This window comes from Saccopteryx leptura, chromosome 3 (genome assembly GCF_036850995.1).
Source record: "Saccopteryx leptura isolate mSacLep1 chromosome 3, mSacLep1_pri_phased_curated, whole genome shotgun sequence".
In the NCBI taxonomy this organism is placed as follows: Eukaryota; Metazoa; Chordata; class Mammalia; order Chiroptera; family Emballonuridae; genus Saccopteryx; species Saccopteryx leptura.
The window spans coordinates 133,821,332-133,845,324 of record NC_089505.1 but is presented as its reverse complement, the minus strand read 5'-3'; the positions used below and the strand labels follow the sequence as shown (position 1 = coordinate 133,845,324).

The 23,993-nt window shown below is 40.6% G+C and overlaps 1 protein-coding gene across 1 annotated transcript; it reads right to left on the bottom strand.

Annotated features, from left to right (window-relative positions):
* Positions 1–4,084: 4,084 nt before the first annotated feature.
* Positions 4,085–23,482, bottom strand: LOC136398317 (bridging integrator 3-like). Its single transcript, XM_066372658.1, has 6 exons — positions 23,329–23,482; positions 15,630–15,694; positions 13,393–13,454; positions 11,707–11,769; positions 10,656–11,305; positions 4,085–4,194 (listed from the first exon to the last, which is right to left on the bottom strand). The coding sequence occupies exons 1-6, from the start codon at positions 23,480–23,482 to the stop codon at positions 4,085–4,087; spliced, it is 1,104 nt and encodes a 367-aa protein (XP_066228755.1).
* Positions 23,483–23,993: the final 511 nt, after the last annotated feature.

The following is a 23,993-nucleotide window of genomic DNA, read 5'->3' as shown; positions in this document are numbered from 1 at the left end:
GATTTCAGCTTTACTTGAACAGACTCAAAGCGGAAAGTATATGGGAAACAACTTGGTTCCAGGAATATTTGATCATATTTAATGGGAGAGTCCATTAAATCTTTTCTCTTCTGTTCTTTTTTAAACTAGCTTCAGGTCAGAGCAGGTATTCATTAATTCATTTAGAATGGATAAAAAAAACTTTTCTTTTATTTATTTATTTTTGGCCAAAGCTTTAGCTTTGTTGGGTTAGGGAGGAGGAATGCAGAGAAGATCAGCAATCTCTTCATAATTTGTAGATTAGACAAACCCTCGTGCTTTTAATAGATGTTTCCTCATTAGACACAGCAGAATAAAATAATCATGTTCTATTATACTTGAGAGGCAGGGCCAAGTTTTCCCCTAAAGACATTATCATATCAAACTATTGCTTTAAACACAATGTGAAACACAGGCTTTATGGGAAAACTTTGGTTTTCTCCTTCCTGCCAAAGGAGTTCTAAAAGATGAGCCCCTTTGTTATGGATGGCTCTGGAGTTCTTCTAATAGGTGTACCAGATGAAAGATGGCTCAAGACATCCCAGATGGAGGAGTTGGCTAACATCAGTGCCATAAATACCTGATAGATATACAAGCCACTTGGCGTGAAATATGGTCTTTACTCTGATTTACACTTTCAGTGCATACTTAAAAGAATACCATATTTGCTGGTGGGGGGGAGGGCATTATTAAAAAACTTAGATTTGTGAGGAGAGGGTAAAGAGAGCCTCTACCCCTTGACATATCCATTATTGTGTTTCCCTTATTAGAGTCCCTTTTCTCTCTCTAAACACATACTCATTTTTCTGAACAGTTTTTCTGTTGTTTCTTTATTTAATTTTTTCCACAAAGAGGGAAAGCTCCATTCTTATAGACTGATTCTGAGCAATTTTGTGGGATGATAAGCTGTGGTGTTATGGAAATAGTGTTGACTTTGAAGTCTAGAGGTAGGACTGTTTCTTTCAGTACAACTCTTGGCTTACTTTTGTCATACCGTTGTCAGCAGTGTTGTGTCTGGTACTTAGCAGGCTCTCAGTAAGTATTTGTTATTAATCTGAGCCTCAGTTTTCTCACTGGCAAAATGGGATCTAGTAACATCTACACCATAAAGATTCAACCCACATTTAATAAGAGTTTCAGTATGCCATATTCTTTGCTAAGCACTTGGTTCACAAAACCTATACCTGGAAGGGGAATGAATAAAAATGCACCAATACATGAGGAGATCATAATGTAGTCAAGTCAAGCAAACTTGAGTTCAAATCCCAACCTAGCTACTTGCTGGGTTAGTGACACTGAGAAAATTATTTAGCCCATCTTGGCTCCCAATGATCAATTCCTAAAATGGAATATTAATAGTTTCTATCTCATAGGGTTATTGAAAAGATTAAATAAGATGATGCATTAAAACTCTTAAGAAATTGCCTGCATGTGATAAGTACTCCATAAATCTCAAGCAGCGACTTGGCTGGGCTTAATGAAATCTTGTGCCTACAATGAACACTTCACTATTTTTTCCTGCTCAAACCATAGTTGGGATGATATTTTTAATTTTTGACATTACAACTTAAACAGATCTTGGTATATCCAAAAAAAGAATCCGTGAGACAGTGAATGGTTTTGAAATCATTTTATATGGAAAAGGGATGAATAACCTAATCTTTTAGTTTAAGGGGAAACATTTGAGGAGGAAGTCAAGTCCTGGGGGGTTTTTTGAGAGCAAAACTGGCACCATTTGACAGGGAGATCAACATTGCTTTTATTTAGGAAGAGGACTTTCAGCTACTTATGGCGTTCTGAAAATGGAATGTTTCGTACAGAAATGAACCTCCTGACACTGAAGCTCAGAGAGTAGCTTCCTCTCTGTGACGCAGATCCAAGCACAAGGTCAAGGACGGGACTTCCTTCCCCCTTCAGTGTCCTGTGAGTGCACGTGAGTATTAGCAGGCTGACTCTCCTAATATTATGTATTGAATGGCAGCAATCCAGAGAGAGCCTGACTCTCCGGCTACTTGGTGGTAAGTGTACATTACAAATTCACTGTGCTAACTCCGTTTATAGAGAGTCATCTCTGCGCTGTGAGCTTCACCAAGTGTCCTTCCCCGAGGACAAGGCCCAGCCCTTCACATTTCCTTTTGATTCTGTTCCCTCCCCAGTTCTCTAAGTTGAGATCTTAGCTCCTTTCTCTCCAACTTTTGGCCTCCTCCAAAAAGGAGCCAAATTGAAACCTCAAAACCTACTCTAGGCTCTCCTGTGTTCCTCCAGCACTTCATTTTTTATCTTTGGTCCCAGTCACATGCTCCTGCTGTCTCCAGTGACTCAGCTTCCATCTACGCCTCCGTCCACCAGCATCCCCATCATACATAATCCCAGCAACAGTTTCTCAGAAATTCGATACTAACAAATGCCAACAGTAATCTTTCAGACCTTCACACACTACACTGTTCTTACTCTTAAAGGCTTCTTTATCTCTGTCCAAAACCTTTGCACACATAGGTATTTTGTACAATGTACGAATAGGGAGAGGTTCGCTAAAGATAAGAACAGATTAGTAATAATATGGAGATTGGACATTTTGAGGACACATAAGAGAAATGATGAGTGGTTCGTTTTGGCTCACTCTGCCCTAACTACAGTGCTAGTGATGGGGGTGTAACAGAACTCTGCAAAGCTGAAATTCCAAGCTAAGGGCTTGAGAATTTCTCATATTTGCAACAACAAAGCATCTCACGTTTCTGCCTAGAAAATTGTCATGATCTTTAATTGTAATACACTGGATGGAAGACTTGGGGTAAGGAAATAATTTAGGCAATTACTGCAACAATCCAAATCTATTTATTTTCTGCATCCTTTGCTTCCTATCTAATAATCTGTGTGGTTTCACTCCAGGAGATGGTATTCAAAGTGAGCACTTGCTTGATATCAGAACAGAAGCTGATATTATCACTACAATCATGATGAGCTTCCCAAAGTGTGCACATGAAATACGGACTGATGGTCCTCAAGATGGTGTAGGGTGAGTTAACAAAAGTAGCTCTGAAATACATGATATGAATTTTGGTTATCTTTCAATTCATTCAATCATACCAAAGGGGACAACATGAGATCAGTGCTTCCTATTTTTAGTGCCTCTCTAACACTGTGCTAATTTTTATTTTTCACAAAGAAAGTATAACTTAGGCACAGAGACTTCCAGACATAGACTCTATTGCAAGAATTTAATAACACTATTTTGTTTTCATTTATATATTTTTGTTATTTTCATAATTTATGGCAAGTAAAATTGCTTCCCATTTATGATGACATTATACATCTATTTTTTTGTGAAATGCATTTATGTAAATAAAATTTAAGGAGAGCAGTTGATATACAGGAAAGTGTTAAATATAAGAATAAATGCTATATAGACATGGTGAAACATGAAAGGAAACAGCCACGAATAGAATTTGGTAAGCCATAATTTGTTAGAAAACGTGGAATTTGGAGTCAAATAAAATTGGATTAAACCCCAAGGCCTACTAAATAATGTAAGACAATTTACTTAAACTGCTTTTGTCTTAACATCTTCCTTTAGAAAAATGAAGAACATAATGCCTACTTAATAGGACTGTGGAGAGGAATGAAAAGAGGAAATATTTAAAAAGTACTGAGCACAACTCAGTGCTTAGCGCAAGGTAGACACAATGTACAGATTTCAGTCCTCCCTTCCTTTTCCTCTTTCCCCTGCTGACTGCTGGGATTGGCCAATGCTCTCTGCTCCGGGGTCCCCCATCTTGCAGGGTAACCTGTGGGCCGGCTCTTGTGTCTGAGAGCCTGAGTGCTCTGCTAGCCAGATTCTGTACTGGCAGGCAGGCACGGGCCCGAAGTCCAGCTTCCAAGGGGCTGAAATGAGTCGCTCCAGGTGGCAGGAGCTCCCAGACAGACATTTCACCTCAGAAATCCTCCTTCTTCCTCATTGTCAAGAAGTAAACTTATTCTTCCCTCTTCTATGTGCAAAGGAGCTAACAATCTGCTGTTTAATTGGGGCGCCTATGAGAAGTCCAGGAGCCCAAACCAGTGCAGTCAATCAGTGAGAGCTGCTGATTTCTGGCTTCTTAAGGATTCTTTGCCCTACTGCAACTCGGACACACTTGGGAAAAACACTTAGTCGCCCTGTCTGAGCCATAATTTTCTTGCCTGCAAAAATGGAATTGTTAAGCCCTTTTTTTAGAGTCATTGTAAAAATGTCAAGGTTTCTTCTAGCATCCTGTCTGGCACCTGACACCAAGGCTGTTCCATGGAAGATCTGTCCTCTCTGAGCATTGCTATATTCAGGGGCAAAACCACTGTTTCAGAGCTAAAAAAAAAAAAAAAAAAAAGGCTCTGGAAACAAATCTTTTCTCTCATCAGAAGCAAGAATCTTCTCCAGCATTAAAACTTGCTACTCTCTAGCCTGAGTCTCCTTCCTTACATGAAAGGTAGTTGGTTTCATTGTTTTATACAATGACAGTTGTTATAAATTTGACTCAAACACTGAGTCTACATTTGCCTTCATCAATTTGTTGTTCTTTAAGGAGTAAGACTAGATAAGTCAAAGACTTAATGATTTATTCATTATTATTAATCAGTTTCCAGGGGGCTTCTGATCTGTTATTTCTGTAACATCTCTGGTTCCCGTGAAGGATTTTCCCACTGCTTTGATTTCTCAGAATCAGATGTTTTTCTTTAAGTTAGTCCCTTGAGTCTCATTATAGTCATTCTGATGCAGAAAGGAAGCACCCTAAGACATTCAGGCCAATACCATGTAATAGTCTGGGATTTCTATGCAGCAGACAAGAGTAGTTAATAAGCTAGCGTCTAAACAAGAAGACAACACAAGTTGTCTTAAAAACCTAGAGACACAGATTGTGGGAGAAGGGCAACCACATGGTGGGTTGGGGGAAAACCACTACTCATAAGAACAAATTCAGAATAACATGACTGGCAGGACATGAATATGGCAAAATCAGACAAGGTAAAAGCTGGGAGAGTCCTTGACTTTGCTATGTGTTTTGTGCTGATATCACTGGTGAGAAATTTGGAAGTTACAGTGGAGAAATGATATATGCAGCCACACAATACCTGAGTTAGATCCCAGTTCTCTGACACCTAACTCAGTGTTCTCCCCCCTGCACCACACTGTCCCACTCACCTGCCACCATTCTCTCTCCTGATGACTTGCTCCAGCCTCAAAGCCTCCTTGGACCATGGTTAATGGAACCATTTTAAGCTCTATCAGGTGTGCACAGGAATAGACTTCCAACAAGGCTCCTGAAACCTTTAATACTTAGAATCAAAGAACATAAGAATCTAGACTCTGGAAAAGAGAATTGAGAAAGTCTAGTACAGGTCAACACTTACAAGGTTGGGGGTCAGAAAACAAAAAAGACAAGACAAGATCTGAATTTACTTTGCCAAGGTTACATATGTTGTTACTGGCAGAGCTGGTATACAGGTAATGAGGAGAACTAATTTTAGTGAATGGCTATTATGTATCAGATATAGTATGTTATGATCTTTATAAGTATTGCTTCATTTGTTGTTCTCATCAACTCTGAGGTATACAAAATTTTGTCTGCTTTTTTCAGATGAGAAGACCAAAGCATGAAGCACTTACCTGTCTCACAAGACACCATGCAGTCAGTTATGCACAGGACACTGGGGAAACAGAGGTGATGAAGACCTCACTATCCTCCACTCAAGAGTATACAGTCTGGTCGTGGAGACACACACATAAACAAGTGTATCGCAGATGTGGTGATGAATGCAAGAGTAAGAAACATGGGTAGAGGCAGCTCAGCAAATGAAGTAACAAATCTCTCTCTACTCTACTTTACATACAAATTTGAATCCCATTTCTGTTTTTCTTAACATTACAGTAAAGGCATTTTCCATATTATGAGAACTGGTCTTTGTGGGGTTTATTTCGTTTTTGGTATGGTCCTCACAATGTTTTATGAACTAAATGAGCTCTCATTTAAACAGAGCTGTTTTATAATACTAACTATGACAAATAATTCTTCAATGAACATCCATAAATATTAAACATTTGTTTTCCTTTGGCCATAAAATACAGTTAGTGGCTCAACTTGTTCCAGTTTATTTCCCCAAAGCCACTTTCCTCGTTTTACATACAAGCAAGCTGATGTCCAAAAGTATCAAGCCATTTGGCCATATTAAAATAATTATAAATAGTTGATCTGAGCCTGGAGAACAGGTCATAGAGTTTTCCAGGTGATTCCTAAAGACTGTAGGAGAAAAAATATTCCTCTAGGTCAGGGTTTCTCAGTGTTGTATTATTGATATTGGGACCAGATTACTCTTCCTTATGGAAGAGTGTCCTGTTGTAGAATGTTTAGCAGCATCCTTTGCCTCTACCCAATAGATACCAATAGCACCCATATGCATACCAGTTATGACAACCAAAAATATCTTCCAACATTGCCAAATGTCCCATGGATGGGCATGGCAAAATTGCCCTTGGTTAGGATCCACTGCTGTAGAGGGTTCCTGCTGCTTAGTTTCTCAATGCAGATCCTCATTGACAGGGCCAGTAAGAAGTCTTCCTTTTCAATATTGAATAGACTTTGATTCACCACCGCATGTGGACAAATGAATCAAGTAAAACCTACATGTTAAACCTCAGCAAATTCAGAATAAAATACCTGTAAGAGTTTTGAAGTAGATTACCCCAAGGAACAGAAGGAATATATTATTTTTGAAAGGCTTTTAAAATTCCTGCTGGCGTCCAGGAGAATATACAAACCACACAGACAATAAAATGAAGGAAAAGAATGTAGAAACAGACGTCAACTCTACGGCTTTCGTGGTCTTCCAAGCTGCTGATCTCCTAGGATTTCTCTGAAATGACAAACCATATGGAGAGCTTGTTACCTGGCACTAGTGTTTATGAGGCCTTAGGTAGCGAGGCAGGGCCTTGGGAAGATGCTGGCAGTCAGTGGGGAAGACTGTAAAGCTGGAGGAATCACTTTCAGCTAATGCATAGGTGTCTGGTTTCTTAGAACACAGAATTAAGGCAAACAACATCTTGCAAAGGGTCCTGATTTGTGATCACTGACTACATCGCTTGCCACTCTGATTTCAAGAGACAGTAGTTAAAGCGTGTGGGTGGACCTCTCCAAATCCACTCAGTGTAAAGTAAACAGAGTTTGGCACAATTTAAGCTTTGCTTGCATTGCTTTCATATGTAATCTGGAAAGAGAAGAAGTCAGAACTGAGTAGAAAAATGGCCTGGGAGTTTCCTTGAAGATAAACTGCCATATAAAAGCATAGAGTCAATAGTTTTGGCAAAGGAAGACTAAGCCACTGTTTGTCCTCACTCACTTCCGCATCCTGCATTTATTTTCAAGTTGACAACAAAATGTCTGACCAACAGCATGACTCCTAGGTGCAGCAATGGGGGTAAAGGCTCTTGGTAATTACTAGCTGAGTGTTCACAGGCAGGTTTCTTCACTTCCCTGAGTCCCAGTTTACTAAACTGAACAACTACTTCCCCAGGTTGACTTAGGATTCAATGAGATAATATATAACTCATCTAGTAATAGTGTATGCTACATGGTAAACACTCAATAAATGTTAATTCTTGTTCTCTTTCTGACTTTTCAATATTCAGGCTGTGGGTTAGTGATCATTCTTATTATCTTGAATATATATATTTTTTTGGTATTTTACTAAATAAACTTTTCAATTAAAATCCAGGTTAGAGTTGAATGGAAATCATTGTGAGAGAAGGGATCCTGTCTGTCTTTTTCTATACTATACAAATGCTATCTTAGTGCTTGGCATATAGTGGGTGCTAAATAAATCTTTGCTGAAAGAATGTCAGTATGGTTGAATAAACTGATTAGATGATAAAGTTATGGTATCGGGAAAGAAAAAATTAGCATTTATTCGGTGTCTTCCCTTTGCTAATCACTTTGATACACACTCTCTAGCCTTTGATTTATTTAATTTTCTCAAAATTCTGTCCCATATTTTGGAAGACAAAACTGTGGCTTTAGGAACTTGGCTAAGGTCACATGGCTACTAAGCGGGTTTGGCTGAGCTCCAAAGCCTTGTTTGTCTAACTTCTAAGCCAGCATGTCTGTAAACTAAAGCATGAGGGGCTATCTAAAGCAAGAACCAATCATTAATTATCTTTATCTCTTCTTGCAAATTAAACTGTGTCCCCGATATGACATTCTGAAGTCCTAAACCCAAGTACCTCAGAATGTGAACTTATTGGAAATTAAGTTATTACATATGTAATTAGTTTAAATAAGGTCATACTGTAATAGGATGGGCCCTTCACAATGACTGGCATTCTTATAATAAGAGGAGAGAAACACACAGGAAGAAGATGGCCATGTGATGACAGAGGCCAAGGCTGGAGAGAGGCCAAGGAATGCCAACAGTGGCTGGCAACCGATAGAGCCTGGGAGCATTCGGGACACCAGATTGCTCAAAACTCAATGGTGAGTATGTTAAACCCATAGCTTGTACCTCAGATTGGCATTTTAATAAATAGGCCTTTATTTACCTGGATATAATCATAATGGCTGCCACCACCATCAGACAGATGTGGTGCTCTAATGCAAAGTTACAATCAGCAGCATGTCTTCATGGGTACTACAAAATGTGACAGAGAAAACCAGATCTCAGAGCAATAAGTCCCCATTGCTGGTAGGAAACTCAGGCTGAGAGTACTTCTGTCACTAATAGCCCTCAAATGAGGCCTATCAGTGTGAATCTGGGTCAGGTGATTGACTTCGCCGCCTTAGGCCACTGCACAGAACAACATTCTCAGAAATGGTCCTAACGCATAAGCTTTTCAATACTGTAGGATATAGAAGCTAAAATTAAATGCCACTAACTTTTTTCAGAGATGAATTAATAGATAGCCTGGTCAAATTCAAAACTTTTTGGCATATAAAAGTTCATAAATGGAACTATTTCATCAATAATGATAGTATAATAAAACCTACCTAGATGGGGTGGGGTTTTTTTTCCTATTTGGAGGGTAGAGGTATTTTTCTGAGGGCTTTATTTGCTCCTTGAGCCAATAACCTCTGCAGAGCTAAACAAAGATCACCCAATGAGCACAAGTGTTACTTATTGACAGCAAGAGCATCGGTGACCGCTAGCATTTGTATTTGGCTGAGACTCAAATGGAAGGTGGGCTGAGGAGTAAGAAAGCTTCAGAGTGGCAAAGGAGGAAGGTCTGTTCTAAAGCAAGGTCGTTCGCCAGGCGGTGGGCTGACTACAAGAGGCATACAACTGCCCTGGCCGGTTGGCTCAGTGGTAGAGCATTGGCCTGGCGTGCAGAGGTCCCGGGTTCGATTCCCGGCCAGGGCACACAGGAGAAGCATCCATTTGCTTCTCCACACCCCCCCCTCCTTCCTCTCTGTCTCTCTCTTCCCCTCCCGCAGCCAAGGCTCCATTGGAGCAAAGATGGCCTGGGCGCTGGGGATGGCTCCTTGGTCTCTGCCCCAGGCGCTAGAGTGGCTCTGGTAGCGGCAGAGCGACGCCCGGGAGGGGCAGAGCATCGCCCCCTGGTGGGCATGCCGGGTGGATCCCGGTCGGGCGCATGCGGGAGTCTGTCTGACTGTCTCTCCCCGTTTCCAGCTTCAGAAAAATACAAAAAAAAAAAAAAAAAGAAAGAAAGAGGCATACAACATAATTGCCGAGGGGGAGCATATCTGACTTTCCCCTGTTGGTCCTAAAGTGGGGGTTAGGGGCAAAAATATGGAGCAAGTTGTCAGCCCAGTCTTGACCTTGTGAGGCCAGTCACTGCAAAGATGCTGTTTGGCCTTTAGGCTAGAACCCCTCCTTCATTGTCGTTAATCAACAGAACACAGCAGGCCAAAGCCCCAAGGAGGGAGGAGCAACACCGGCTTCTGGCAAGGTTCTCTGGGATTCTAATCTGAGGCACTGAGGCACCCATCCATTGCAAATCCTGGGGGCAGCTGTTGCCCCCGGCTGCTCCCTGGTATCTAGAATTCTTCCCAGGGAACAACCACTGCCTGTTCCTCCCCAGAAGAACAGCCTCAGGGCATTATTCTGTCTATTTGGCCCAGCACAAATTCACTGTTTTCATGTTGAGGCCTGTAAATTAATCTGTGACATTTTCTGTGCTTGGGCATTTATGTGAGTTAATTCCAGGTTACCTAAGAAACCTGCAAGACTTGGGGCTCTCCCCTATACTCGACCTAAGGTATAGAAGTGGGCTCAACCACCTTTGTTGACCTTGGAGGCTGAATCTTTTTAAATGGAAAGACCAGGTTTTCTCACATTTCCCAGGGTAGCATCCAAGGCCTCTCCCAGAAAAAAAAAAAAAAAAGGGCCTTTGAAGTGGAAAAAGGAAATGAGAATGGGTGGACTCCCCACAACACTCTTATGGAGATAGATGTGATCCCAGCCATTCAAGCAAGGTTAAGACCTCAAGTGAGCTGACAAAGCCCATGCCGTTCGTTCAAAGGCTGGAAGCTTTGGCCCTGGTCCAGGATGCATTTTGGATGAATATTTTGGGAAGTAAGAAATAAGAAAGCCCCTGGGGATTTTCTACACAGCTTACCTATGTCAGCAGGCTTTTGCTATTGGGTGTAGAAAGAGTAGCCTACTTGGGGTTCCTGGTACTGGGCTCATTCTAAAGAGCTGGTGAGGTAGAGCAGGAGCCACCTCTGTCCCCAGTCCTCCAGCTGCCATCCTTTCCCTCGGGGATGGTGTTTTTGCTTGGCTGCCTGGAATTAAGCTTGAAAAGACTAAAGAAACTAATTTATGTCCCAGGAGTCTTCCCAGGGTAACAGGCCATTCAGTCATTAGCCATAATAAGAGGGCTCTGGGCTCACTCAGTTTGATCACATTCTCCCAATCCTGCTGCTTATCTGGGTGGTCAGGCTGGTCAAGGTGTTGGGTGAGGTCTCCAAAGATCTCAGGCATTTTAGAGTAGTGTACCATCTGTGTTGGGACCAGAAACTCAAAGCTGGACTGGAAGTTGTCAAGTTGGCTGTTGTAGAAACACAGCATCTCATCCAGGCGCTGCTTGAGCTTGGCTTCCAAGTTATCCTGCAGAAGCTGAAGCTCATCTTGGGCCTGGTGGAGTTTAGCCAGCACTGGCTCTGTCTTTTCCTTTTCCTTATACTTCTCCACCTTGGCCTTCAATCTCCTACAGCCCTGTAAGGCCTGCTTCGGCTGTTTCATTGCCATACTGAAGCTTGGGAAGACACTGCCAAACTTTTTAAAGGGTTCACTCAAGATCTTTTGGATCTTGGCCCTGGCCGGTTGGCTCAGTGGTAGAGCGTTGGCCTGGCATGCGGAAGTCCCGGGTTCGATTCCTGGCCAGGGCACACAGGAGAAGCGCCCATCTGCTTCTCCACCCCCTCCCCCTCTCCTTCCTCTCTGTCTCTCTCTTCCCCTCCCGCAGCCAAGGCTCCATTGGAGCAAAGATGGCCTGGGCGCTGGGGATGGCTTCATGGCCTCAGCCTCAGGCACTAGACTGGCTCTGGTTACAACAGAGCGACGCCTCAGATGGGCAGAGCATCGCCCCCTGGTGGGCATGCCGGGTGGATCCCGGTCAGGCGCATGCGGGCGTCTGTCTGACTGCCTCCCGGTTTCCAGCTTCAGAAAAATACAAAAAAAAAAAAAAAAAAAAAAAAGAACTTTTGGATCTATTTCACCTTTTTCTGATTGACGGCATCCTTCCGCTTCATGGCCATGCCCAGCACTGTCACCGTTGTGGATAAAAAAAAAAAGAAAAAAGACAGGGCCACAGACTAATCCTGACAAGCTCAGATGAGCCCTGCATGGTGGCCTTGCAAACTCAGAGACCTAAAGTAACCACACAGGATGGTCTGAAATGAAAACTTTCTAACTAAAAGCAGTTCGTGGTGGGTAGTCACGTCCTAGGGAGGTATTTTTCTCTAAACAAAGGTCAGTGCTTACCTTAATTGAGCCTGTCTATTGTCTTTTGCATCTACAATAAGGTACCTGAAAACATGCCTTTGAAATAAGGGTAATAATCTTTTCCGGCCCTTCTCGGGGCTGGCATCTCACCTGAGCAGGAACCAACATACCTCCTCACTGTTATTATCATATTAATTATCTACTATCTTATTTCTGCCTGTGTAAAAATAGTTTCAGTGGATACATCTTGGGCAAATAAGTTTTTAAAATTTGTGTTTTTTTAGTTTGCTCACTTTTATTGTTAAAAATGGCACTGGGCAGCCATGTGTGTGCTTGCCCTCAGAGCAGGGCAGTTGATGGCAAATTGTGGATCACCTTCTTACTTGGGAAGGACCACTGTTATGCTAATGTTTGCTGGAGGAGGTCTTTCACGCCAAAAAATTTTAAAAAGAAAAAAAGAAGAATGAGAAGGAAGAAGCAAGCCAGGATGGCAGGGTGCTGAAGGAGAAGCCAGTTTGTGCAGAGAGGAGAAGGGAGAAGGTGTGCAGATGGAGAACCAGAGGTGACAGACTGGTGGGGGCCTTGGATTCTAGGAAAACTGGATGTGTCAGTAGCTTTGTGAGCTCTGAGTGAAAGGGAAGTGTTTTCTCTGGGTGTGTGTTTACTCATCAGCCCATTCAAAGCTAGAATAAAGGAATAGCCCACCATTTTTTGGCTCCACTGTTTCTTTACCGTCTGCCGAAATCCAATGTGAACCTGCACGTGAATGGCCACGAGGGTGGCGGCCACTGGCCATACAGTACATTTTTACTTTTTATCCAATCCCAGAGATTTCCCCACTTTTTTTTCTCCCTTTGATTCTCATGTATAAAATAAGTGGTGAGGCCCTGGCTGGTTGGCTCAGCGGTAGAGCGTCGGCCTGGCATGCGGGGGACCCGGGTTCCATTCCCGGCCAGGGCACATAGGAGAAGCGCCCATTTACTTCTCCACCCCCACCCCCTCCTTCCTCTCTGTCTCTCTCTTCCCCTCCCGCAGCCAAGGCTCCATTGGAGCAAAGATGGCCCAGGCACTGGGGATGGCTCCTTGGCCTCTGCCCCAGGCTCTAGACTGGCTCTGGTCGCGGCAGAGCTACGCCCCGGAGGGGCAGAGCATCGCCCCCTGGTGGGCAGAGCGTCGCCCCTGGTGGGCATGCCGGGTGGATCCCAGTTGGGCGCATGCGGGAGTCTGTCTGACTGTCTCTCCCTGTTTCCTGCTTCAGAAAAAGAGAAAAAAATAAAAATAAAAATAAAAATAAAAATAAAAATAAAATAAAATAAGTGGTGAAACCACCATTTTCTGGAGCATTTTTTCAATCCATTGAGACTTTGCTTCCTGGCAACTGTCAACAGTTTGGTTCAAATAAACTCAGAAAAAATTCTTATAGGTATGGAAGTTTCTTATGTTGACCCACACATGCTCAGAATGTCCTGGTCTTGCTCACTAAGGGGGTTGGAAAAGCTGTCTAAGGACACTCTCCCCTACAGGTTTCAGAGGAAGCATGGTCCTGCCAACACCTTGATTTCCAACATCTAGCCTTCAGAACTGTGACACAATTATCTTCTGTTGTTAATGTCACCTAGTTTGTGGTATAGTAGTCCCCTTTTAACCACAGAGATATGTTCTAAGACCCTCAGTGGATGCCTGAGACCATGGATAGTACCAAATTTTATATATATATTGTTTTCTACACAAACATACCTGTGTTAGAGTTTAATTTATAAATTAGGCACAATAAGAGATTAAAAACAATTAATAATAAAATAGAACAATTAAAACAATACTGAATACTATAATAAAAGTTATGTGAACATGGTCTCTCTCAAAATCTTCTCATACTATACTCACTTTTTCACTTATAGGAAGAACTTACGGCTTTTCTTTGACATATCCAAACTGCCATCATCATTTCCCTTGCGCTTTAAGGCCTGTTGGGCAAAAAGTGTGTCAGGCTTGCTCGCTTGCACTTTGCCTGATTGTGCATGAGCACTGGACAGCACCATGTGTGTATAGTCTATGTACGGTTGCTCTCAGGGCAGCAGATTACCTGCCACCATTGGGAGGGGCCATTGTTTGCTGGAGAAGGGTTCCCTCCCACCCTCCTCCTGTTTTGCTTGTGAGTCCTAAGAAAGAGAGAGAGAGAAACAGTTTTTATTGCCTACTTGCTGGCCCTCTGTTGCAAGAGTCTAATAAACTGAATGGCCCACCATCTATGGTTCCACAATTCCTTTACTGTCTGCCCTAATACAATGGGAACCTACATGGCCATGGCCACCAGCCTTATAGGGCCATTCTGTGTGTGTGTGTGTGTGTGTGTGTGTGTGTGTGTGTGTGTGTGTGTGTTCACACACACGTGTCAGAGTCAGAGAGAGAGAGAAAGATAGGGACAGACAGGAAGCGAGAGAGATGAGAAGCATTAATTCTTTGTTGAGGCATTAACAGCTAATGAACCTTAGCTGTTCATTGACTGCTTTCTCATATCTACCTTGACCAGGGGGCTCCAGCAGAGTGAGTACATGTCCCATCTTAGAAATGGGGCCCCTGCCTTTTCAGTATTAAAAGGATCTCAGTTTCTTTCTTTTGATTATCTGCTCCCACTATTGGATATTGATTTATCATTTTCATAAAATTGCAAATGGGAGCCTGTTGACAGAGACCAGTCATAAATTATGAAAACATGTTTAGCTCCTCCTTATGGATTGATCTTCTTATGAGGAGAATGTCACAGAGCTAAATGGAACTGCTTTGCATGGGTATGCAAGAAGGTTTTTTCTTCCTGGTCCTCTGATTTTGAAGGGAGAGAAGAAAGAGAGTAACATTTGCTAACAACCTATTAGGAACCAAATTCTTCACATGCTACTAACACAATGAAGCACAGTCACCCTCTGCTTTGAGGAAAGACAAAGTAAGAGGCCCGGCCCAGAATGGTGAAAAGACATTCCCAAGGCCAGTGAGGGAGCCCAACAAGATTCAAACCTAACTCCGCCTGCCTCTGAAGTTTAACCTCTTCCCACTGACTGCACTGCCTTTCTAAAGTGAGATAGCAATATCTCAGAGAGGAGTGGATGGGGTAGTTTTTATTAACATCAACTTAAACCTTGTGCTCCTCAAATTCTGATAGATTTGCTCCAAGGAGCCATTAAGAAAGGCCACTGATCCAAGGGCTATAAATTAACACTTTCCTCCTACACAGCTATAAGCAGCTATTTAAAACCTGGGTAATATCTTCCTTAAAATAAGTGTCAGTTGTCTGGGTATTTATGCTCTATCACTTGTGATTTTTCCATCCTTGACTCCATTAATAGAATTTTTCTTAATTCCTTTCTTCTTTTTTATGGCTTTGCAAGGGGCTAATTTGTAGGCAAAATTGCTAATTTTACAGTTGATTTCTGCTTTGTCAGCATGAGACTGACTAAGAAGTTATTAATAGAAGAATAGGATTCCCTTTTCATCCTTTTGCTCTTGACTGTTGTAGGAGGTGGGACAAAATCCATTATTTAATAACATTTGTTCTTCTTGAAAGGTCATCATTCCAGCCTTTCAGTTTTCACTAAACTGCAGCCGTATCAGCAGCAACAGCAGCCACTCTCTCTCTAAAAGGCATCTGGAATTCCTCCAGGTTACATGGTTGGTATAAAACTGCCTTTGAGATCCACCTTGGGAATGGGGTCCAGCTGGAAAATTCTCTCGGTATTTCTGTGAATTTTCCCAATAGCAATTTCTAGGCATAAGCATTTGTAAGGGGTTTAGTCACCTACATTCCTGCAAAGGATGCTGAATTCGGAATATATCAGTTAGGAACTGTATCTGGCTGATGGTAGCACAGAATAGACATATCAGCAGCATAACTGATAGAAATTTATTTTTCACATAAAATATATCATAATATAGGCATTCAGGATTAGTATGGTAACTTCACACAGTCATCAGGTACCAAGACTGTTTCTGCCTTTCATTTTAACACCAGTTTTGTGTGGTTGCCATTCTCAAGGATATCAACAGTATCATTATTCCCAGAACCAAAACTTAAGAATTTAAATTAAAGCTGTGCTGTATAAAGAGTATTTTCAGGGACTTAAAATAAGCAAACAAAATTCCTCTCTTGAAAAAAACACACTTTATCCAGGTCCTATGGAAATCCCAAGTGTAAAACCCCAACAAATGTAAGTTCATAATAAACATGCCTAAGTTACATATAACACAGAGCACAAAAAATTACAAAGCAAAAGCAATATGAGTAAGAGTCAGCAGAAAATACTCACAGCAAAAATAACCCTCAAAGACCTCATACATAAGTATTTTCAATATGTTTAAAGAAATGAAAGAAGAATTTAAAGTAAGGTTCAAGCAATTATTAGAAATGAACCAGGAGGCTTGGAAATGAGCAAAGAAAGAGAAAAAAACCTCATGGATACAGACAAGTGTTGGGATGGCAGGAGGGAAAGGGGGGAGGCGGAGCTGGGAAGGGCGGATAGATGGTGATGAAGAGAAACTTGACTTGGGATGGTGAATACACAATGCAGTATACAGAGGATGTATTATAGAACTGTACACCTGAAACCTGTATAATTTTATTAACAAATGTTACTCCAATAAAGTCAATAAAATTATTAAAAGATTATATTTTTTATTTATTTTTAGAGAGAGAGAGAGAAAAGAGGGTGGGGAGGAGTGAGCAACATTAACTCATAGTAGTTGCTTCCCATATGTGCCTTGACTGGGCAAGCCCAGGGTTTCTAACTGGTGACCTCAACACTTCAGTTTGAATGCTTTACCCACTGTGCCACCATAGTTCAGGCTCAATAAATCTTTTTTTTTTAAATTCTAAATGTTGAATATATAATAAGTGAGTGTAAAAACTTAATATATTAAGTATCAGATAAGATAGTTAAAGAGTGACTGAATGAATTGGAGAAGCATCTAATGAAATTACTTACAATGTAATACATACATACTAAGATATGCACAATACAAATGAGAGCATGGGAATAAAATGAGGAGGTCTAATATATTTCTAATTATACTTCTGTCAAAGACAATTTTTTTAATAAAAGAGGGGAGGATAGTTGAAGAGACAATCACTAGAAATTACTGAACGTTGATGACGGAAGTCCAGTGGATCTGAAGCTGGATAAATAAAACAAATCTATACCTATACTGTCATAGTAACAGAAAAGAGCATTAAAGATAAAGACCAATCTTAAAAGTAAATAAAGGGAAGAGTTAACTCATCTACAAGGAAACAGTAATCAGACTGACACTTAGCTTCTCAAAAACCATTACAAAAACTAAAAAGAATGGGAAAAATATATCTAGAAGACTAAGAGAAAATAACTGGAAATTTAGAGCTGTATACCCAATGAAACTATTTGTCAAGATCAAGGAAAATTAGGCTTTCAGGTAAACAAAACTAAGTTTATCACCCACAGAATCTCCATAAAGGGACTTATAAAAGAGGTATGTCAGGATAAAAGGAGACTAGCCCTACAAAAAAGTTGAAGATATAAGAAGGAATACTGAGCAAAGAACATGGTTAACATTTGGAAAATAAAAGCACACACTGACTCTATGAAACAATAATTTTCAAATTGTAGGTTTAAAATAAAATAAGTTGAAGCTAAAATATTATAAAAACACCATGTAAATTGGTTGTTAAACCATTAGAATATTTTAAGATGCATATATTATTCAAGGGGATAAACATATTAATTATAATTTAGACTTCAAGTATAAATATTTAAATATAATTTAGATTTTAAAATTCATATTTAAGTTTCATAAAGTGACCATATTTAAATTTCATAAATACATAGAAAAAGTAAAATTAACAAAAAGCATAAAAAGTTGCTAAACCTATATCTAAACATATCAATAACTAAAATTGTGACTGAATTAAAATTTCTAAGTAAAAGCAAAATTTTTCAGATTGGATTTTTAAAAATGCTAATACAACTTATTTATAAATAGTTGAAGTGGCGTGATCTGTGGTGGCACAGTGGATAAAGCGTCGACCTGAATGCTGAGGTCCCAGGTTGAAGGCCCCGGGCTTGCCCAGTCAAGGCACATAAGGGAAGCAAGGTGATACTTCCCATTCCCTACCACCCCAGCCTTTCTCTCTCTCCTTCTCCTCTCTCTAAAATCAATAAATGAAAAAAAAAAAAAAAAAAAAAAAAAGCCTGGCCTGTGGTGGCACAGTGAATAAAGCGTCAACCTGGAACGCTGAGGTCGCAGGTTCAAAACCCTGGGCTTGCCTGGTCAAGGCACAAATGGAAGTTGATGATTCCTGCTCCTCCCCCCTTCTCTCTTTCCTCTTTAAAATGAATCAAGTCTGGAAAAAAATTTTTTTTAATTAAAAAAATAGTTTAAGTAAAGCATAGGACACTAAAAAGTTAAAATGAAATGGAAGGAATAAAATTTCTTAGGTAAATACTATCTAATAAAAACTTAAGTCAGCTTTATCAAAATTAAAAAAAAACTTATATGTAGGCCAAAAGCATTTTCAAAAATAAAAAAGACTACTATAGAATATTAAAAGTTTTAATTCCTTTGTAATTTTAATGATTCTGTCTTATGCACTTCAGAAAATGACCTTCAAATACATAAGAAAAAAAAAGTGAAACTTTAGAAAGAAATGGGTAAATCTAAGACCTATTAGAATATTTTAACAAGTATCTGTGTAAAATTAAGCACAAAAATGGGTAAATATTTTAAAAATTTGAAAAGCACAACTAACAAACTTGATAGAACATACTTACAAAGAATCTTTCATCAACATTAGAGAGTACACCTTCTGTTTAAGCATATTTGGACCTTTTATGAAAAATTATGTGTAGGCCATAAAACAATCTCAACCAATTTCAATTGGTCACCAAAAAGGTGATATATCCTCTGACCACAATGAGGCTAATACAGTGAGAAGTTACTAGTAGAAAGATAAATTAAACTCAAGCACAATTCTAAAAAGTTTGCTTGGTAATCATGTTGATTTCACTCACTTTCATACTCTCATAAATATGACAATTCCACACCCTTTTGTCCCTCTTCAAGTCACTCTGCCTACTCCGACATTCCTTTCAGCTTAACACCTTGCTTACTATTTCCCTCAGGAGAAAGAAGTAATCACAATATACCTTTAACAAGCTCACATTACAAAATATATTCACTTATTTCTCCGTTAGCTTCTGTTTTGATACATAAACTCTTTATGCCCCGTTTAGACCACAACCCTTTCACTTTACACCAGATCCCATTTCCTGTCAACTACTCAAAGACACAGCTCCAGCAATTCTCCATTTATTTCCTACATCATCAATTTTCATAATCACATAGGCATTCAAATTTTCCCATTTTAAAAAGAGGACAGGCTTTCCTTCATGTACTGTATTATTTTCTCCCCTTTTACAAAAAAATAAAATAAAAGAGATGGGTCCATGAGAAAGCATGTACTGATCTCCAACTACAAGAAGTATAACTGACCAAAAGCCCATTTGCTATGCTCTGAATCTACCTCTACATTTTCCCCAAGACCGTATTTCCCGCCAACTACTCTTAATTCATGGCTGAGTACAACAGGGGACACTGCGTTCACTAAAATGGAATTCCTCTGATGCCTGAATTTGGTTCAAGGACTCTTTGAAAGCCTGTGGTAATGTCCCTAAGCTGCATAGCAGTCTATGACGTGTCCATACAACCTCTGTCCCATTCTACATGCAGGATCAGACTTACAAGGCAGTAAGAGGACTAACTACTTTAATCTTTTAAAGCTCGCTCTCCATTTTTTTCTAACACAGGTATACCCTATAATAAAACTCTTGCACATTTAATCTCATCATGAAGCTTGCTCCTCAGAGGACTAATAATGCACTTCTTTAAAGAGTTTACTTTTCTCAGTCTCCAATTCCTCTCCATTCTAATCAAGTTTTTAAGCCAGAACTCCACTGAAACTGTTCCTGTCAAGAACATCCTTAACTCCAACATTGCTAAACTGAAAGATTAAATGGTAAATTGAAAGATTAAATCTTATTCGCATCTTAATTGCTCTACCAGCAGCATTTGATGTAGTTCATCCCACCCTCTTCCGTAATACAGTCGGCTGACAGGGCACGCGAAACGGCAACTTATTTATTCAACTTCTACTCAACTTCTCCATTTAGATAGATTTGTTTTTTGGTTTTTTGGGGGGAGGGGGTTTATACCTCAGATTTAACCAGTCCAAAACTTGGAGTTTGCTTTTCCCCTCGTATATCCCTTCTCTCTTAATCTTTAAATGAACAGTCCATTTTGAAAGAGAGAATATCACAATAGAGACAATGGAAATTAAAAGAAAAATACAAAAACACTACGAACAATTAATTCTATGCCCACAAATTTGATAACTTAGATGAAATGGGCCAGTAACTTGACAGATACATTTTCCAAAATCACAGGAGAAGAAATAAACAATCTGAATAGGCCTACATCTATTAAGGACATTGAGTCTGGCTAGAACTGGTTCTTGTCTGCTCTACGTTGGTGACTCACCATTTCAAACATCTACTCACTTTCTTCTCTGGAAAGAAGTTCCTGATTATTTCTATGGTCAATATTAAGTCCTTTTAGGGATGAGTGAAATTATATATACATAACACATAAATACAGATAACAGGGCAGCAAATCCCAGATGGGAGGTGGGAGGGAGTTAGGAGGAGAGGATCTAAGGGTGTGTAATGGTGGACACATTGGTGGGGGATGAGGGTGTTATATTGAGTGGAACATTTGAATCCATGTTAACCCAATAAATTAAAATTAATAAAAAATTTTAAAAATAAATTTAAAAAATTATTAAGTCCTCTTATTGAGTATTTTCTATAAGTTATTATGCTATATTAGCTGCTTTTGATACCTACTGTTTACTTCTTTTAACAACCCTCTCCATATAATAAAGGAAGAAATTGTTCAAGAAAATTTAGTTTTTTGCCTACTGTCCAACAGCTATCTGAGTAAGTGAACTGGGATTAGAAAATACCTGTCTGACTCCACAGCCCCATGCTGATGCAGAAAAAGGTAGAGCTGGTGCCCTGGAACATGTGAATCAAGGAGACACGGCTGCCCAGTCTCTATAGGGTTAATATCCTTGCGTTCTCCTGTTTTAGCATCTTGCAAGAAGGTATTGGGTCTCTGCCTCTACAACATCTACCATGACATCAACTTCAAAGCGTTAAACCTGGGTGTTTGATTTCCTGCCAGCATGCTTTCTGACACATGCTGGAAAATAAAAGTAGAAAACCAGAAACAGTTTACTCATACTGGTTAAACATTTATGGTACCAGTCAGGAAAGACGTTGACCTTCCAATTAAGAATTAGAGGCACAAACATTAAAAAAAAATCAGTTCAATAAAAGTAAAACCAGTAAGACCTGGGAGAGGCTTCTAGGTGCCCACAGAAGACATAAAGCATGAGCAAGTGGTAAATGATAAACTTTTTCTGGCTTTCACTCTTTGTGTTACAATTCTAGGGAGGTGCAGTGTTGCCCTGCTCACATGTTTTTTCATGAGCGAAGGGGTGGAAACTGTACCATTTTCTTTAGTTTCAAAGTTTTGTAGTTTGTTTCACGTCAAGAAAGAAGTGATTTGGAAGGGACAAAAAAGGTAGTCTGCCCACTTCCGCTGCCAGTGGCTGTCTGCCTCTCAGGTGCCTGACATGAAGTGTAAGAATTCAGGGAAACTGGAGAGTTCAACAGTTGTTATGGACAGGTCTGCCTTTGAGATCACTTCTTTAATATGCTTATACTGTGATAAAATATACATAACTATTTTCACCATTTTGAAGGCTATATAGTTCAACAGCATAACATTTACAATGTTGTGCACCCATAACCACTACCGAGTTCCAGACACTTTTCTTCGCCCCAGGTGGAAACGCCATATCCAGTAGTAGTCATTTCCCATTTCTCCCTGTCCCCAGCCCCTAGCAATCACTCATCTCTCCTCTGCCTCTACAGATTTACTTAGTCTGAGCACTTTGTATAAATGGAACCATACAATAGTTGGTCTTTCAGGACTGGTGACTTTCACTCAGCACCATGTTTTCAATATTCATCCACACTGTAGCACACAATTCAGTGCTTCGTTCCTTTATATAGCTGAATTATATTCCATCAAATGGACATTCAACATTTTGTTTGTTCATTCATCAACATTTTGTTTGTTCATGATGAACATTTGGGTTGTTTCCAGCTCTTGGTTATTATGACTAGTGCTGCTTAGAGATCACTTTAGATCTGCTCAAAGCTATTTGTCAGGTCTTGAGAAAGGCTTTAAGAACCCCCCACTTTTCCCAAGGGCCTCATTGCACCGGCTGCCAGCTCCACTCCCTCGCTGCAGGACCAGCTCCAAGTTTATTGTCTCAGAGTTCCTGTGTAAAGCAGTTCCTTGCCCTGCTAGTCTCTATTCCAGGCTCTTTCTCGTTTCCTGTCTTCATCACAATCAGTACAATTTGTTATTTTTTTTAAATGTCTGTCTCGTTTACTCCTTAATCGACCCTATCTGTTGTTCTCAGCACTAATGTCACTGTCTGTCACATAACAAGTGTAATAAATGCCTGGTACAGGATATATTGAGCTGAATGGGCTTTGGAGATGTTACAAAAACCCAATCCTTTGCTCTACTTAAACTTGGGTAATGTTGCTTACACACCTACTTCAATGGATCTGTAAAGCTTGTCCAGGCACTGTGACAAGAATTGGTTCTGATACTACTTTTTTGCTTACCAGAAACCAGATTATGCAAACCTTTTGAACCAGGTGCCCTCTTTTTAGAAGGCTTTTCCCGCCTTGGCCGGTTGGCTCAGCGGTAGAGCGTCGGCCTGGCGTGCGGGGGACCCAGGTTCGATTCCTGGCCGGGGCACATAGGAGAGGCGCCCATTTGCTTCTCCACCCCCCCCCCTTCCTCTCTGTCTCTCTCTTCCCTTCCCACAGCCAAGGCTCCATTGGAGCAAGGATGGCCCGGGCGCTGAGGATGGCTGCTTGGCCTCTGCCCGGGTGCTGGAGTGGCTCTGGTCGCGGCAGAGCGACGCCCCGGAGGGGCGGAGTGTTGCCCCCTGGTGGGCAGAGCATCGCCCCTGGTGGGCGTGCAGGGTGGATCCGGGTCGGGCGCATGCAGGAGTCTGTCTGGCTGTCTCTCCCCGTTTCCAGCTTCAGAAAAATACAAAAAAAAAAAAAAAAAGAAGGCTTTCCCCCCCAAATAACTCATCTAGCTCACTCCCTGGGTCTTTGCCTCATGGTCCCTGCTTTGTAACACATACATTAACTACTTTATTTACAATTGTTATGAAGAGAACTCTTCTCTTATATGTCTTATTCCTCTTTCTGGACTTACTTTGCTCCTTAGCACTTATCACCACGAGACAAAAGATCTTGTCTATTGCCTGCCTATCCTCACTAAAGTGTAACTTCAGGAGGGCAAATAATTTCACCTGCTTTGTTAACTGCTGTAATCCAGTATCTTGAACAGTTACCACACTACGCTCCATATAGGTGCTCCATTAATATTTGGTAAATTGAAGAATAAGTAAATAAATAAACTTTTTCCCAGGGGGGAGCAAGCTGGAGCCACTGCCAGTCTGTAGATTTCTCAGTCACATTTAGACCATGACATGTGGGACTCTATGACAACTGGCTTTGAGTCACTAAGTTTCAGCAGTGACCCTAGAATTCTTGGGTTCTAGACCAGTTCCAAACCATGGGGAGTATGATGTGATTTTCCAACTTTGAACCCAAATGTTCCTCTCCTGGGCCTCTTCCTGCTTCCCTTTTAGAGAAGTCTATGGTTCCAATTCCTGTAAGTCATAATATTTATCATGGTCTGTTTCTATCAGTCCTGAATTGATTGCCATGTTCAGTCTTATTGGGGAATGGGAAATAACATTTATTGTGTACTAGGCATTCTATAAATTATATCTCAATTAGTTGTGGCAACAATTCTAGGAATCAGATAAGTAGTATTCTATCACTTTTACAGATATGGAAGTAAATATTTAGAGA

Bases quoted from the DNA above. Each gene is read 5' to 3' on its own strand.
- LOC136398317 (XM_066372658.1), bottom strand. From the start codon at position 23,482: ATGGAGCGTAGTGTGGTAACTGTTCAAGATACTGGATTACAGCAGTTA. The intron at 15,695-23,328 runs GTAAGTCCAGAA...GCTTATGCCTAG, and splicing joins GATAAGTGCTAAGGAGCAAA to AAATTGCTATTGGGAAAATT. The intron at 11,306-11,706 runs ATAGATCCAAAA...ACCGGCCAGGGC, and splicing joins GTCAATCAGAAAAAGGTGAA to CAAGATCCAAAAGATCTTGA.